This window comes from Calidris pugnax, unplaced genomic scaffold, assembly GCF_001431845.1.
Source record: "Calidris pugnax isolate Ruff unplaced genomic scaffold, ASM143184v1 scaffold69, whole genome shotgun sequence".
Classification (NCBI taxonomy): domain Eukaryota; kingdom Metazoa; phylum Chordata; class Aves; order Charadriiformes; family Scolopacidae; genus Calidris; species Calidris pugnax.
The window spans coordinates 7858727-7877059 of NW_015090859.1; the positions used below are offsets into that span (position 1 = coordinate 7858727).

At 40.8% G+C, this 18333-nt stretch overlaps 1 protein-coding gene across 2 annotated transcripts in view; it reads left to right on the top strand.

Annotated features, from left to right (window-relative positions):
- NALCN (sodium leak channel, non selective) overlaps positions 1-18333 on the top strand; it is a 251707-nt gene that overhangs the window by 141865 nt on the left and 91509 nt on the right. For both annotated transcript variants that reach the window (XM_014944224.1, XM_014944225.1), the window contains exons 14-15: positions 5469-5606; positions 10388-10462. In XM_014944224.1, the coding sequence (XP_014799710.1) occupies positions 5469-5606; positions 10388-10462 (213 nt within the window). The remainder of the gene's footprint in view (positions 1-5468; positions 5607-10387; positions 10463-18333) is intronic.

Sequence of the window (18333 nt, forward strand, 5' to 3'; positions counted from 1 at the left end):
AATTTTGTACTCAGAAACTGTGGTTGGTGATGCGAGTGATGGTGTCCTTCCAAAGGAGTCTGTCTTCCTAGCAAAGGCTGGGGGATTCTTGCTGATGTTGTCTGGTGTGAGTAAAGACCACTGAATCAGTTGACAATCAGACAATTATAAAATATGTGATTTGGGGTTTTTCTGGGATGTATTGTTTTCAAAATGTGACTGAAGAAATACTTGCATTAGTATGTAACCTAGGAGATGGTGTGAGGTCTGCATCAGCAGAATTTGCTACAATAAATTTTTAGGGACTTACCCCCAAAGAAGAGCAAACCTAAAATGGCCAGGACTGTTGAGGTGGACTTTTTGTTACAAATGCAGACAGGACAAGCACACTAACAAAAATGGTGACACTAGAGGCTAAATTTTGAGCTTGCACATTAAAGTGCTTTCTGCACTGAAACAGACAAAACCTAAAATCATTTTGAAATGGTAAGTGCTTTATAAGAAGGCACAGTATGGGTTTTGGAACAAATAGACCTCCTCCTTTCGCTAATGCGTCTAAATTGCATGTTTTCACATGGTTTCCTGACAACAGTCAATAGGCACAAGCTCAGTGTTGCCATGGCTACAAATTTCACCCTTCTTTTGGCCATTGCAACTTCTCAAATGGACTGGCTTTCTCTCTAATACTAAATATAAAAATATAGATCTTTGCTATACTGTTTTCAACTGATCCTCCATCTCTATTTTTGCACGTCTTCTTGGGCTGCACATTCTGAGCCATGAGAAGGACAGAGAGTGGCTTTGGGGGAAGGAATGGGATGGGAGGGGTGTCTGTTCAGAAGCATCACTGTAAGATGGCCGCTAAGACATTTTAACATTCACTGATAGAGCATGTTGTTGGTGTCTCGGACTTCCATGTCCCGGTTTCTTTTGGGGTTTGGGGCCATGTGTTGACTACTCAGTGTCTCGACTTACAAAGCCAGGAGTACTTCTCGTCTTTTAAATGGTTCAACACAAGATGAAAGCCAGGCCCAACTCATATCAGCAGCAACTCACCCCTGTCTTCAGCAAAACCAGGACATGGCTACTAGCCTTGAGCTTGGAGAGGGATCAGGTTGTGAAATATTAGTTCAACCCAAGCATCGTTCGTTAAAAAGGTTGAACAACGTAGGCTTAATTCTCTGATGCAGTTACAGTCTCAGTGCCATTGCCACATTTTTACAGGACAGTTGCTCTTCTCTCAGGGTATGGTTGAGCACTCATGGCTGTGTTACAAGAAGGTAGGTTTACACAGGTAGAAGGGATTGCAAGCATTTCACAGCACTGGCCTAAATCCCATTAGCTTAATTTACAGAAGCAATCCCACTGACTGTAGGACTGCGTCCATGCATAAAGCCATTGGGATTTGGCCCATAATATTTTATAGGCAAGCAGCAGTTACAAGTCAAGTACATTATAACTCAAAGTAGTAATTTGTGTGGCACCACCCCTGTAGTAGTTGGACAAGACATCAAAACTGGCGCTTCAGCTCATACGTTCCACCGAACCTTTGCCAATCTTCCACTATAAATAAAAAGGTAGTTTGACTTCAATCATCAAAACAGCTAATTAAGTAATAGGGCATAAATACTCAAAGAAATTGACAGTCTTTTCTATAACACAGATTAATTCAGAAAATCACCATTTGCATAAATCTCTAAGTCTCATCTTCACAGATGTTGATTCTGTCAGCTAGTTGCATTTCAAATTAATTTTAAAATAAACAGGGAGAAGTATACCTTTCAACTAAAAATAACTTGCTCTGAAGGAGATTGCAGGGTGCGAAGCATATATCCTGAAATGCTGTATTTTCTTAAAACTAATGTTTTATCATATACTAGACTCTAATGTTATAATAAAATGTTTAAATTATATTGAAAGGCCATTTTATATAACTATATGTTTTCTGGACAGCTGTTTTAGATGAAAAATTAGATTTTTATGGTGTTTTTTCATAATTGAAGAATTAATTGAAGAATTCATTAAAATATATATATTTTTTAAAAGCAATATAGTTGTTTAGTGTGATTCAGAAGAAAGGACACTGCGCTGGTTCAATTATCCAGTCTCTCGGGTGTTTTTAAAGCCAGCAGTGGGTCTATTACTTACTGTAGTGTCCACCTTCTATTTCAGCAAGGAGTGTCACACCAGCCAGGTCACAGGTGACCACCACTGCCTCCAGAGCTGCTCAGAGCGCAGGGAAACAGCGACCACCTGGTTTAACCTCACCTCCCAGTCACAAAGGGAAGCTGAGAAGCAGTGCTGGGCACGCATGGGTGGTTGGTTGTCTTCTTCACCCTCAAGCACCACTGCTGGCTGTAAAACAGGCTGAATTTCCTGCTTGTTTCACGCATGCTCCTCTGGCTACAGAAGGTCTCCCCTAGATAAAGTTTTGAAATGTTTCCTTCTCTGCATGTTTTACTCGGGGAGAGACTTGAGGTGTTTTGCAGAGCTAGATAAAAATTCTTGGTGTTTTGCTGGGTTGTGGGGTTGGTTTTTTTGCAGGACCTTCATTATGATTTTTTGTAAGGAAAGGAATCACTACTAAGAGTCTGTAATGTTGTGCAGTGTAAGGGCTCAGTGTGTGTGGTTGTGAGGGGGCACTAATTCGAAGGGGGGATCTAGTCCCAGGTCAGCAGCGGCCTAGTTAAGGCCATGGTTACTGGCAGGAACATGCATATGGAGGGCACTCTGCAAATTCCTGCCACCACATTTAGACTTAGCTAACAAACGACATAGCAAAGATTTTATCTGACATTTACAGCAGTTTTTTCTGTCTGCTGCTTCTAGTTTATGCAGGCTTTTGTTCTCTGTGGGATCTGCCTGTTCAAAGGAAAGGTTGGGACGTTACACTTGGTCAAGATGTTGCTGATGTAGAAACTGAAGTCTTCAGTTTAACTTCATCTCCCAGTGTGTGCAATTGCTCACTTGGATGCCTTGCTCTGTTCCATGCACACCTTAGCTTCACTTCTTGTGAGTTATTTGGACTTGTAGGCTTAATTATCTCTGAAAATTTGATTAGTGTCATTTAGTTCTGAAAAACATCTGTAAAAATAACTCTCAAATTCCTTTGTCTTAGCTAACAGTGTGCATATGCTTCTGTCTGCTTCAGAGTGCCACAGAACATAGCAGCAATAAGAAACCAAGCTGGATTATGGTGTGGGCTTTTTTTTTTTTTTTGTGAGAGCCCGCAGGCAAATTTTTTTACAAAGCCCTTAGCTTTTTTTTTTTTTTTGTGAGAGCCAGCAGGCAAATTTTTTTACAAAGCCCTTAGCAGCCAAGTTTTTGAGGCCCCTCTAACAGAGTAAATGTGCGCAGATCTTCCTCTGGACACCTAGAGACACCATGACCCAATTCTTATTACTTTAAAATATGTACTAGTTAAAATGGACAGGAGAAAAGGCTTTAGTTCTAGGATCCCTATCAGTGGTCAGTGAAAGCCACGTACTGAGCCTCCTGATGCTCATACTGCTTAGTTGTTAACTTTGTTCCTGCTTCCAGTGAACTCTCTCAGAGGCAATCCCTGGGCACCAGCAGGGGAATAGTTCTCTTCAACTGGGCACTCCAAAAAGGCAGTGCCTTTTACACAACACCTTGCATAACAAGATACACCAGATTAGATTGTCCCTGCCTTACCCAGCCCTCCTACACCATGTCAGCAAGCTTTGCAACTTGGACACCCTCTCCTCCTTTCAAATTTTAAGCATATAACATGCACCCTTGATTTCACAATATAGAAGCACTAGTTTGGCAAGCTATGCCACATCCTTATCGTTACTTCGGGTGGATGGAACCAGTTCCTTGTCATCAAATAGTAATGATGTGTTATCACCATAGGGTCATCACGCAGGGCCAGGAGGAGATGCAGAACCAAGTGCTGTATGCATGCATGTGGACAGTCTGCTCCAGAGTAAATTGGCCTACACTGCAGGATAGAAATCACAGCCTGGAGTAGTCTCCCTTAAAGGTGTGGGTGTAACCTTAAGGGTCCAGTTTGCATTTGTCTTAGAGAAGACATTGCTTTGTTTGAAAAACTCTGCAGACTTGGTAAGGAACAAAGAATGTGCCCATAGTTAATGCTAGTAATATAAACTTGAAGTCTCCCCCCTCCCCCAATCAGTTTTGCCAGCAGGTTTTAAAAGTTATTGAAACCCATTTTATTGTTTTTCATAGACATGAGTTTATATATCTACATGCTTTTCAGCTTTTCCATCATGCATTTGGGCTTAGGGTAAACTGATGTGAAGGGGTGTCCAGGTACTGTTTTCTCATGGGTGTGACAAGAAGAGTTCTCTTTGGGCCAAGTGCATTATTGTGTTAATCTGCTATTTCTGGGGGTGTCAGACACACTAAGCATAGACATAATATACCCATATCACCTAGTCAACATTTTGAATTCAAGCAATGCTATTATCTGGAAGCTGCATTGTTAATGCCTTCAATTTCTAACACTTTTTTTTTTTTTTTTTTTTTAAATCTAGTAAACTTCAGTAAGATCTTTGCTGTCTGGAAAAAAGAGTACTTCTGATGTCAGGCAAAAGCAAAAGAAACTTGTGCAACAGTCTGGCCTCACTGAGAGATTTCAGACTGTCAAGATCCACACTTCACTTGGGTACCACAGCCAAAATTCCGTGGCTGAGGGCAAAGCACAGTCTTCTATGTCTGTGTCTGATGTACACGTCATGCTCACACATTGCTCATGTTCAATTAGATTCTGGTCTGTGCTGTAGGCTCAAGTTGGGGTTTCAAAGGTCTGAGGACATCTGAGTTCTAGGCTATCTGGATTCATATATTCCTTTCACCAAAGAGTACTGGTTGAAATATTTTCATTATTCCCTCTATTTTTGTCATGTGCCCTTGGTCTGAAGGGATTTGAAAATGTTACAGAAAATTCCCCAAAGAATGATATTTACAAAATGTGTAGGGGAAGAACCTGACTGACTGAAACAAGTGGAAGTGCTGGGACCTCACCTTGTGTTCATTAGTATCGTCTGTGGGGTGCCTAGAATGCTTTTGCTGTTAAGATAATATATGTGGTCACATTTAATGATAACATTTTGTTATAGGTATATTTATAGAGAGATAACACAGAAGAATAAATAAAAAAATCACAATATGGTATAATATTGAAAACAGTGATCTCTGGTGCTCCTATTTTGTCAGCCCTCAGGGAAACAAAATAGCGCTTCATATGGGCAAATGGAGCTAGGACTATGTTTATGAGTTGCAGATTAGCATTCAGTCAAAGGTTAAGCTATTTATTTCTCCTTTAGCTGTGGAATAGTGTTTCACCTGACTTTAAAAACTGAAATACATTTGTTTATTAAGATTTAAGAAACAAACCAAAACAGGTGTTCCGCTCCAATAAATCAACTTGATGACCGTGTCAATGAAACTATATCAGTGTAATTTGTGAATTGTTAATTTGTTTTTAATTCTTTTTCTTGCAGGCGTTCATGTCAATGTTTCAGATTCTCACACAGGAAGGATGGGTGGATGTCATGGATCAGACACTGAATGCTGTAGGACATATGTGGGCACCAGTAGTTGCTATTTATTTTATACTATATCATCTTTTTGCTACTCTGGTAAGTCTTCACTTGCTACTGTCCTGTGCCTTTCTTGGTTTTGAATTATTCTCGAAGTTCTTGTATTACTTATTTTTCTCAGCTACTTAAAACTAATTGTGATGCTCATTTTCAGCATAGAATTTACCCTTCAGCCATGTGGCATAAGGGGGTGGCCTTTGTTCTGGTCTCAGGTGGTGTTCTTCAGAAGATCCAAGTCACACTTTTAGACTAACAACTTGTTAGTAACAATTGTTAACTGTCTTATACCTTCACAGTTCTAATGAGTGCAAAGTTAAGCAAGTGCTTTTATTCATCTTGTAGAAATGGTCTCCCCAGCTTCCATTGCATTCTCTTGGCAGCATTAATTAAAGTGAGAAGCATCAGGATATAAACTCTTGAAAAGAAATCACCACTTTTCTGTTGCCTGATGCAAAATCAATGCATGGAAAGTACATAATATAGTATATGAAGCAATAAAAGGATGAGAATTAATGCAGCAGTTCCTCTGTGTGTGTGGAAATGGGGATTGTATCTAAAAAAAACCATTTTTTCTGTATGCATTTCAAATGGGATGATTACATTTTTGTATAGAGAAAATGGTAAGGAAAACAGCTTTTTGGATATCCTCTATCAATAAGGGCTTGGTACTGTATTTTGAATAGCAACACAGAGAAAATATCACAGTCAGAGGAATAACCATTTTATGCACTCTTAATTCACTCCTACTTTTACTCATTTTGCATTTTGCATTCACTGCAGTTTTTGATGCCCTTATTCTTACTTTCACTTTTTTTCACTCCATTTCATTTCTTTGCTCAGTTGTCTATTTATATAAGGTACTAACTGTATTTATGCAATCTCCATCAGTTTCCATCTAATTCTTTTACTTTAGAGTATGTCCTGCTTCACTTCTAAAGACTGAATAATCCAACTGTAATTGTGTGTGCAGCCGGTTCCTTCATATGGATTGAATCTTAACCGCTTTCTAAATGGCAGTAAAGTACGTTTGATGCTCTTAAAGCTTTTTAACCAAATTAAAGTATAAGCCAAACAAATGTATGTATCAGCAGATATATAGGACATGTAGTTTCTTCACAAGGGTCAGAGGAGTCCTTGGGGTCTGGAAAAGCAACTTTCTGTGCTGAAGTGATCTTTAAAACTCCTTGGGAAGTGGGAATAGAAAGCAAAAGGGAAGCGAGTTTTGGTCATGGATTTGAAATCAGTTACTGGTTAGAGAACCTTATTATGGTTTTTCTAATTCTTCCCCAAGAATATCGTGTGAACTGGAATCCACTTTTATCTCTCAGATGACTGTTAAGCAACTCCATAAAGTAAATTAGTGTCAGGTGGCTTCTGTGCTAAAAATTCACACCTTAATTGAGAAGTAACTTAGCTGTAAGAGCAGTTTTAGTATTCCACTATATATTTCGTGTTTTGAAAGAATCATCGGGGACTTCTCCATTTGTTTACTCAAAGCACTTCTTTTGCTAGGAGTGAAGTCACTGTTCAGTACAACATCCTCAGTCCTTTTACAGAGAGATGCATTTAAGTACGTGGTCCTTGTGTTGCTTCCTAAGCATACACATTTCTTCTCATTCACCTATACAAATTCTACATGGATGAAGAAATTCTGCTAAGACAACTTTGCAGAATTTCCTGGCCTTACGAAGTTGTTAGTTTCAGTTCTAAGATCTTCCTCAGATCCTGGAAGAGAAAAGCTATGTAGGACAGAGTTGTCTGGAGGCAAAAGAAGCTTGAAGAAAGAAAATAACATGGAATTTGTAAAGGAGCATGAAAACAGTTGTGCTGCTACTAAAACCAACGAGAAGAGTTCTAAGAATAAACAGCTGTCACTGAATAACAAGAGTGAAGTCACATGAAGAAATGACTTTCACCAGCCAGAAGAGGGGGAGGATTAGAATTGAGAAGTGATGATTGCAGGCATTTGGCAAAGCAGACTGTAGAGCCTTGGAAAGAAATGAATAGCTTTCACATTAGAAGGCAAAGAAAAGTTGAAGCTCAAAAAACAAAACCTCTGTTGGAAGCGAGGACTGTTATTAGTTGAGATGGCAGTGGAGGAAGTTAAACAAATAACAAGTTTGCGTTTAACTTTTCTTTTGTGGTACATCATCTTTGGTTCTTGTTGAAAAAAAGTGAAAAGGCAGTTAATGAAAGTCTTAATGCCTTGATACATATCTGTGTGTGGAACAGCAAGACTGTAAGTGGTGATATATTTAATGAATACTGTACTTCTTTTTAGTGTGGAACTGTACTTCCTTAACTAGTGTGCTCCGAGCTGCAGGTACTGGAGTATCATAGATTTTATAAAGTATCTAAAGAAAAGCACGATACTGTAAAATCCTGAAAGAATGGTAGCAAAACTGTTTGTCAGCAATTAGGGATCAAAGTAGTTTGTGCCAAGGAATTATGTATTTTAACAGAATTCTGTTTTGCTTTGCCATTCTAAAGGCCATCTTAACTTCCACCGTTACAGTAGTCAGGTCATTGAAAACTGTATGAGGTGCTGTTTAAATATGTGGCGTATATAATACGTCTTTTCAAACAGATGCAGGAAATTCTACATGTTTCTAAAGCCAGTTTCCTCTAAAAAGAACATTTATTTTTCTGAACACTGACATTTAGAGTGCACCCTCAACAAGTTTGCCAATGACACCAAGCTGTGTGGCATGGTTGACACACTGGAGGGAAGGGATGCCATCCAGAAGGACCTGGACAGGCTTGAGAGGTGGGCCCATGCAAACCTCATGAAGTTCAACCAAGCCAAGTGCTGAGTCCTCCAACTGGGACATGGCAATCCCAGGCACAAATGCAGGTTGGGTGGAGAATGGCTGGAGAGCAGCCCCGAGGAGAAGGACTTGGGAGTGCTGGTGGATGAGAAGCTCGACATGAGCCGGCAGTGCATGCTGGCAGCCCAGAAAGCCAACCGTGTCCTGGGCTGCATCAAAAGAAATGTGGCCAGCAGGTCAAGGGAGGTGATTCTGCCCCTCTACTCTGCTCTGGTGAGACCCCATCCAGAGTACCATGTCCAGCTTTAGAATCCTCATCACAGGAAGGACATGGTCCTGTTGAAACGGATCCAGTGGAGTGCCATGAAAATGATCAGAGGGCTGGAGCACCTCTCCTATGAAGACAGGCTGAGGGAGTTGGGGCTGTTCAGCCTGGAGAAGAGAAAGCTCTGGGGAGACCTTATTGAGGCCTTCCAGTACCTGAAAGTGCCCTATAGGAAAGATGAGGACTGACTCTTTATCAGGGAGTGGAGCGATAGGACAAGGGTTAATGGTTTTAAACTAAAAGAGGGGAGATTTAGATTAGATACTAGAAAGAAATTCTTTACAGTGAGGTTGGTGAGACACTGCAACCCAGGGAAGTTGTGGATGCCCCATCCCTGGAGGTGTTCAAGGCCAGGCTGGATGGGGCTTTGGGCAACCTGCTCTAGTGGGAGGTGTCCCTGCCCAAGGCAGGGGGGTTGGAACTCGATGATCTTTAAGGTCCCTTCCAACCCAAACCATTCTATGATTCTATGATTTTATAAATTTATGGGTGAGAGTCCTTCCTGTGTCTTCTGTACCTTTATAGTTCATGGAGGGAAAGGGAACCCTGCTCTGGAACAAGGTCCAGACACCCAGCTTAGATGCAGTTTGAGTTCCAAACTCCTTGTCTGGTGCACTAAGCTACTTAAATTTCATCTTCCATATAGAAGGGAAATAATTTTCCAATGTGATTAAAGGACAGGTAAACTTACACTTTATTTAGAACAGTGGTGGACAGGTAGGTCTGCTTTGGTTGTCACCCAGTGGTCCAAGATCACAGAAATATTTTAAGCCTGTAACTCTTTCAATAGAGCTTAGATTTTTTCTGATATCTCTAGGAAATTGGTGCTTGCCTGTAAGGGCTTAGCATGTTTGAGGATATTTGCCTTGACCCTCAGAAACTAAAATCTTGGCAGCTGCTGACAGCTGTAAAGCTATGTATATATGAATGTATTGCCTTAAGATGTAAGTTGTCTGAGGATATATGCTGAATGGTGGTATCTTCCCTTGCCTGCATCCTTGTTCTCCTAGTTCTGTCTCCTTCTTAGCTGTATCAGTCACATTTTCAGCTTATCTGGCCTCTGGTCAGTTTCTCTGCACCAGGAAAATAGAATAATCTGATATACACTTTTTTACCCTGGTATTCTTCCTCCTAGATGCATATCTGCACAATATTTCAGGTTTAGTAAATTACAGTTCATGAGTTTCCTACACTGTAGCTCCCAATGCATGCAAATAATGAGGTAGCTTACTTTTCTTTCAAATTGGTGTTAGCTACTTTGCACAGAGGCACTCTGAACATTGAGCATAAAGTAAAATATTGTTAGGTGGCCTCTGTGTTAAAAACTCACACCTTAATTGAAAAGCACACAAACTTTACTAGCTGTAATAGGATTCTGCTTTGTGTTGGGTGTTTTTTTAATTACTATTTCTGATTAATTTAATTTTCTTTTCATGTGCAGTACATTTTTATGGGCATATTGTTAAACATACATAATGCATTGGTCATAAAACCTAGAATTCAAAATTTTTAATTTCATACAGTAATTGTATGATATGCTAAAAACTAATTTACTACCTGCAAAATGGCTAGCAGACATATAGTAGCACGTGATACTAGTTCAAGAGGTGTCAAGGGCAAGATGCCCATTTACATCGATAGGGCCCTCATTTTTCCATGTTCATTTCATAGTACTTCTTAAGAAAAATAAGACAAGCTTTAACAAATAATTTGCAATTGTTTTGTAGATTCTACTCAGCCTGTTTGTTGCTGTTATTTTGGACAACTTGGAACTTGATGAAGATCTGAAGAAACTTAAACAAGTAAGAACATGTTTTTGTTGTGCTTGGAGGTAGTTTCAATAAAGCATTACTTTACTGGTGGTGTTATGGTAAAAGATGGGAAACATCTTCATCTAAATGAACAAAACAGTAGATGTTGAAGAAAATAGCAGTATTTTGTTAGTTAGTTGACCATCACACAATGCGAGGTAGAAATTAAGAGATTGTAAAAGAGATTTATAAATTGTTTTAAATATTCAATGAAAGTCAATTTAGACAGTTACGTAATTAAAATAATTTAAAAATCACAGCTAGGTCATCTTTTTGCTTATAATCTAGTGGAAGATGTCCCTGCCCATGGCAGGGGGGTGGAGGTGGGGCTGGACTAGGTGATCTTTAAAGGTTACTTGATGCCCAAACCATTCTGTGATTCTGTGATACTTTATGAGGACACCATAGCACCGTTGCGGGGGAGAGTATTGACAAAGGTCCACAGAAGCCGAAGAATACTTCACTTCCATGCATGACCACAGTGGAAAGATTTAAATCTCCCTTCCTAGAGTGTATTCCCATACTCCTGGTATACTTAACACGAGCTTGAGACCATAGCCACTCTAGAGTTCTTTGACCACAGATTAGAAGCAGCATTGTTAAGGTTTGGAATATTAACACGAACAGTTCATTTCTATTTGCCATCCTGCAGGTGCCATAAGCGAAAATAGAGACTTGTTTCAGTGGGGAGAGCCCAAACAGGTTACCTCATTAAAAAGGAGGGAGAATGCATCATACACTAATTCTATGTTTTGCACCACTGCTATCAGGAGCTTCTCAGGCATGTGGGCCACAAGGTTTAGTTAAGATCATAGGCACCGCACCCGTGGCTGGTAAATTGATCATCACAGGCTCTCCTGGCTGTAATGTTGTTGGATGTTCTCTCTCCTCAGTGGATGGGGCATTGAGCTTAGATTTTAAAAAGAATGCTCGGCTTACAGGGTTTCCAGTGCACCCATATCAATTATTTAATTGGTGGAGTACTTTGGAAAGTCTCCTATCCCATTGAGCCTCATGTGGTTTGAGATTCCTTTTCCATAAGCCGTTAGCTCTTTCTACCATGCCATTTGATTGAGGGTAGTATGGGGTGTGGAATACCCATTTAATTCCATCTTGTTTTGCCCGATTTTGTGTTTCGTTGCATGAAAAATGTGAGCCATTAAGACTTTGGATAACATCAGGAGTAGGTAGATTTGAGAACCAAAATGATAGTGCTCACACTATATTTTGCCCATCGGCTCACCAACGCTTAGTGGCTGTGAGCAAGCCAGAGACTACTTCCACTCCTGTGAGGATCTATCGATATCCTGGATTTAAATGGTCCAGTATAATCAATTTGCCATGTAGATCATAAAGTTTTCCCTTCATTGGTAGGTAGAGGTGGTGCTTTATCAGGATGATCTGCTTGCAATCTCCGTTTACACTAGGGACATTGTGTAAGAATGGTTTCAGAAGTCTTCTTGTTTATAGGCCACCCTTTACACTGTGCAGCAAAGTGCTTCTTTACCTGTGTGGCCTAAGTTTTGATGTAACTATTCTCCCAATCAGTACCACTCAGAATCAAAGGTGATTTTCCTTCTTTCAGTTAGCTCATCTACCATTTGATTTCACTTTGTGGCTGGTTGATTATGCCTAGCATGAGCTTTAATCCATCCCATGGATTAAAAGATGTTTTCCTGGCTATATCCAGCAATAATTGCCAGTCTTTGTTTCTCCAAACTGGGGATCTATTTACTTCCCAATAAAAGGTTTCCCAGTGACAGAGCCACTGTGTGGCCCTGGCCTATACAGTGTAAGAGTCTGCATAAATAACTTCTCTTATTTCTACTTGTGCACTGCCTTCACCTTCCTCTATTACTTATTAGCCAGTAGTAATACCTAATGCAACAGCCTTATATTGCTGTTTACCATTTACCCTTTTTGCTGAAACATCTGTAAACCAAACGTTTTCTGTTGGAGTTTTAAAAGGTTATTGTAACGCTAAAAGGTCTGTGTTTATGGGCATTTGCAATTTGGAAACCTTAACGGGTCCTTCAGTTAATTGCATATTTTCTGCAACTTCTGTTCGGTGGGCATACCATTTTCTGATCATGGGCTTTTGTGCAATTCCTTCTGGGGGAGCAGTCCCCTTTAGGATTGATTCTAGTGAATTAAATGGTCCTCAAGTTTGCACAGGTTGTCCCTGATGTATTTTGTCAACTTGGTTAACTGCTCCAATTAAAGACAAAAGTCCTGGTTCCCATTCAGAGTACCATTGTTCTGTTTCTTCAAATGCAGTTGAGATAAACAATAGAGGTCTTTTCGGCCCATCGGGACCAGTTTGGAACAGATTACAGTAAGCAGTATGTTCTTCCAAACCCCATTCAGCTATGATAGGGTCACAGGGGTACATTGGTTCCAGTGACTGGTATGTTTTTAATTCTTCAATTAGAGTTTTTACCGCCTCGTTATGTCCTGATTTCCACTCCCAGGATGTGCCTTTCAGGAAGAGTATAATAGATGTGAAAATCCAGGCACATGCTTCCTCCAGTATCCTGAAGTTCCCTTTAATTGTTGTAACTCCTTTTTTGACTGGGGCATTTGCAGCTCTTCAGTTTTTCTTAAGGTGTCTGGAGGAATCACAGTGCTGCCCCATATCCAAGAGGTAGCTAAAAATTTTACTTATGTACTTGGTCCCTGACATCTTCCAGGTGCAACCTCAATTTCTGATTTATTTAATGCTTGCTACACTGCCACTTTCCCAACCATTGCAGAAGTTCCTCCAATCAGAGTATCATCTATATGTTGATACAGTTTCACATCTTGGGGCAATGAGACTTGTTCAGTGAGTGCTGGATGAGCAGTTGTGGGTGAATGTTTATACCCCTGTGGGAGTCTGTTAAAGGTATATTGTATTCCCTCCCAAGTGAAAGCAAACTTCTCTTTATCCTCCTCCTTCAAGAGAACCATAAAGAACATATCTCTTACATCCAGCACCGCCATCCCTGGGTGTGCAGCTGCTTGCAAAGTAGCTGTTAAGTTTGCAATGTTTGGTACAGTGGCTGTATTAGCATTTAGTGTGTTATATGGGGAGTGGGTTCTGGAGATCATTTGTCGCTTCTCCAAATCAGCTAAGACTTCAGAAATTCCATTTCGTGCCGCAGCAGAGATCAGATATTGCGGTACATTAGTGATCTTTGACTCTGGTAGCACAGGGGCTGCACGGAGCACACACGCTGTGGCCTCCCAGTGTCTGGCTAGGTTGGGGTCCATGTTCGAGCCAAAAGACCACACACGGCTGGTCTGACAGGCACCAGGTTCAGCCATTTAAAACATCAAAACCTGCAATATTATCATGATGGCCTTTAATTGCAAAGCGACTAGACTACATGTGCTTCTCACCCCAGAGCCATAAAGTAACCGTGGCAGTTTGGCACACAAGAGTCACTAGATTCATACTGGTAACTGTAACTCTTTGCCATCTGGACTGCATGCCCAGCTTCTTGGCATCTTGTTGTGTTAGTACCAAAATCTGTGCTCCTGTATGTATTAAAAACTTTACTAATTGTCTTTGAGGACCAACTGGAATTATTATGAATGGGCCATCATCACTTATCCACTGATAAGCCTCCACTTACAGGACAGGCAAGGCCAGTTGCCTTCTGGACATCACTTGTTTTTTTGTCACAGCGCAATTAACTTCAGTCATAAAAGAGAAGCAGTGTAATATTTATTGATATACAACAGCCATTTAACAAAGTTGATAGTAAATGTGATACTGTTTTAAAAGATTCGAGGGCAAAGTACACTTGGTTATTTACTGCATAGAGGGTCAAGGAGACCCTCCCATTGAGTCAGGACATTCAGAAAGGACTCCCTTGCTTTCTAAACTTCTCAGAGAGGAGTTTAGGTGTGGCTGGATCCAGACCTATTCCCAGATTTGGTCAATGGTTTATGTCTAAAGGATTATATCTGCACAATCAATCCTTAGCTAAAACTTCAAAGGGGAGAGGGAGCACACTGTCACACCCTCATCCTGTCACTACACTCCCTGGATATAAAGTCGGTCCCCGTCTTTCCTATAGGGCACTTTCAGGTTGGAAGTCTGCTATAAGGTCTCCCCAGAGTCTTCTCTTCTCCAGGCTGAACAACCCCAACTGTCTCAGCCTGTCTTCATAGGAGAGGTGCTCCAGCCCTCTGATCATCTTTGTGGCCCTCCTCTGGACTAGCTCTAACAGGTCCATGTCCTTCCTGAGTTGGGGACCCCAGAGCTTTCTGGTTTTCTGTGCTGTGAGCACACATTGTTGGTTCATGTTGAGCTTCTCATCCACCAACACCCTCAAGTCCTCCTCAGGGCTGCTCTCTTTCTTACAGCCTGTAAGAAAGAAAGCTATTCTTTACCTAGCCTGTATTTATGATTGGTATTCGCCCATTGGTGCATATTTTAATGAGCTGAGGAAAGGCAAAAGGTTGGGAGGTGACATAGCCAGGACAGCTGGCCCAAACTGACCGAAGAGCTATTCCATACCATATGACATCATGCTCAGCAATAAAAGCTAAGAGAAAGGAGCAGACCCCCAGCTGTGCTGCACAGAAGGAGGAGTGCCAGTGGGAGGTGAAGGTGCTGCAGGCTGAGCTGGGGTGCAAGCATGTCCAATCCCAGGAGCTGCACCACTGGGCCCAGCCTGAAGGCCCTCCTGGGCACCAGCACCATCCGGAGGTGCAGAGCTCCTGCTCTCCTTAGGAAGATGGACTCCAGGCCCTGGCAGCAGCCAGCTGCCCCATCAAACCTCAGTCTTTGCAATTGGCACTACAGGAGAGAGTCCCAAAAAGCCACAGTGCTGGGCAGTAGATGATGTGCCAGGCTGTGGTGGGTGCTGTGCTTCTGGTGCCAGAGCCTGCATGCTTCCTGGGAGCACCTGCAGCCAGCTGCTGGAGAAGAATGCCTGCCTGCAGCGTGTCCTGCAAAACCTGGAAAGGCAACACAATGCCCTTGAGATGGAGAAGCATCTTCTGAGAAAAAAAAGCTCTCCAGAAGCATGCAAGCAGTCAGAGTGGCTCCAGCAGAAGAATGCCAAGCTAACTGCCTTGACTGAACAGCTGAAAGAAAGATGCAGGCATCTGGAGGACACCATCAAGCACCTGATGAATACTCCAGCAATGCTGAGGAAACATCCAAGGCTCTGCTGAGGAACCATCCATGAAATTGGTTCGTCAGCGAGGAGCTGAAGAACGGAGAGAGCCTGCTGGAGCTTTGCTTGCACAAGACCACCAGAAGGAAGTCTCCCAGAAGGTGGCTGAGGAGCTTCCAACTGGCCCAACTGGCTGAGATTGCTCGGAGATAATTCTGCTGGCTTTCTGCAAGCGTTGCCAATGAAAGCACTTCTGAGTGTGGAGCCTGATGCCTGACCATATAATTGCTGATGGAGGACCACACTGCATGCGTGTGTGTGTGCAATTGCTGCAAATTTTCAGCGTACTCCTAACAAATGAACCTTCCAGGGGCCAGTGCTTGGAGGGTGTTCCACCTCCAAGTTCCAGGTGTTCCAGGGGTTCCAGATGGCCAGTCTTCCTGACAGAGAACTGCAGCCCAATCTTTACCGAGTCCTGAAGTACTGTCAATTTTCTTCTGGTTTCCCAGAATAGAAAAATTTTCATAATGTCTGCATGAGTTAGCATGCACAAATCAACTTTCTGAGGCGAAGAACTTAAGATATGAAATCCTGTCCAAGGTGGCTGACGCTGGTTCACTTGTATTTATGCTTTTGAAATGTTGCTGTAAACAGTAGCATCTCTTCAAAGACTGTCAATCAGAACTATGAAATGTATTCCCTTCTAGTATTTTATCCAAACAAATCAATGTTATGCAAAGTGTTGCATGTTTTAAAAATGCCTAAGGTAAAAGGAGGTAAGAGGTTGGTTCCTGGAGCTGAATCATATGGAATTACTGGAATGATTGTGTAACTGATAAAGCGTCTAGAACAGAAAAGGTTTCCCATGGGGTAAATGTGATGTTATCAAAGGCTCAGTGCTGATTGTTGCTGTGTGCTATTGTACTGAAATATTGGTTGTCTTATCTCAGAAGATAAATCAGAGTTTTTAATTCAACGATATTTTGAATTCTCCACTTAAAAAAAAAAAAGACTGTAAGAAGGAGGATTGTGAGGTAATTGTTATGTTTTAATCAAGACCATTTCTATAAATAAATAGATCTGTGTTGCTGCACAGGAAAACTTTTTACATTTATAATTAAAAGCTGAATGATGTTCCCAGGGAGGAATCAAATAATTCAACCTCTTAATGGAAAGGACATTGATTGGTTGAAAATGGTGAAACTTTAATACTCTCAAAGGTATTTCCATCCTCATGTTTGCGTTTTTTTCCCTGACTTTAATGGTTGAAAGCTTGAGGCCCAGGGTATTTTCAGATGATGAAATGTTGAATGATTTTCGAGGAAGGAAGGAGAATATATTTAGGCCAGAAATCACACCTAGCTAATAATCCCTTTTGGGATGTGTCCTTCTTAGTTTTCTTGAACTTGATAAGAAAAATATTATTACTTATCTTTCAGATTATGGGAAAGGACTAATTAGTTAATATTTGCTTGTGCTCTAAAATGTGAACTGATACGTAAACATTTGGTATTCATATTGGTTCAGTAAACGTATTTAAATATGAATAAATCAAAGCAAAAATACATTAAATGACTAGGAGTGTTTAAGTAAGACTGTAAAATAATATATTTATAAGCTAGTAAACTTGTAGAATTAAATTTGCGGTGCAAATTTAGTTAAGGATATACATCATGACTCAGTTTTTAATTACATCATTACATAATACTCCTTCCAAAAGTCTGGCCTCATTTAGTGCAAAGAGTAGATAGAGCTGACTTTAATAATCCACTAGTCGATATTTTTTCTCTTTATTGTACAGTGTGTGATCCCTGTGCATTATTTATTGCACATTATTCAAGCTTTGCTATGAAGTCAAAACTATTAATCTCCTTCCTGACTGTTTTATGGTACCCCTCATAAGTGTCTAGAACAAACACAAAACTCGTAAAAGAATAATTTAGGTGATTTATTTAGCACCACAGGCACACGTACAAATCGAATCTGTTTTTCCAAGACACCATTAAGCTGGGTTAAGAACAGAAGAACGGAATCATTCTTTGTAATTCTTACAGTTCCCTTCGTTCGCAATGCATCTCCCATCCTCTGCCACACGTCTCATCCACTTGTCTCTGCCTGCTGTGGTAGCTCAAGTCAGGTGATAAGGAGTTGTACTACAGCTCATAGTCACCATCTGTCCATCTGTGCAATGAACTCAAACCTCTGCAGCAACCTCCAGATGTGAGGTTGATCCTGCTCATCTCCCCCTGAGGCCCCTTTCGGTCTTAGGCACAAGAAATCTATCATCAGCTACAATCTTCGCTTCCTTCTCTTTTATTCCTGCCTTTGCCACCTTCTCCATAAACTGTTGCCCAAAAATAAAAAGAAACTGAAAGGACTTCTTTTATTTCCTTTGCATTTTGTGATGAAGTTTGGACTTTGGTTTTAGAAATTCAGCACTCTTAACAGGTTGTGAAACGTGCCTTTCCAGCAGCTGTGTTAACTTTTCCCATTATATTTTCCACGTGTTTACTAATTCTGTTGTTACTACATTTCTATCAATTTGGCTACATATGAAGTCAGACTGATTAATTTCTAATTCCCTATTCTCTATCCTGAAGCCCTTTGCTAAAGTTAGTCCCATTTGCCAATTTCCTTTCTCTAGTTACAGAGTTTACTTAGGTGACAAGCTATTCACCACCACTAGTATGTCAGTGTTGTTATATCCGAGATCCTTTAGAAGTCTCTTACCAGGTACTGGAGAGTAAGAAA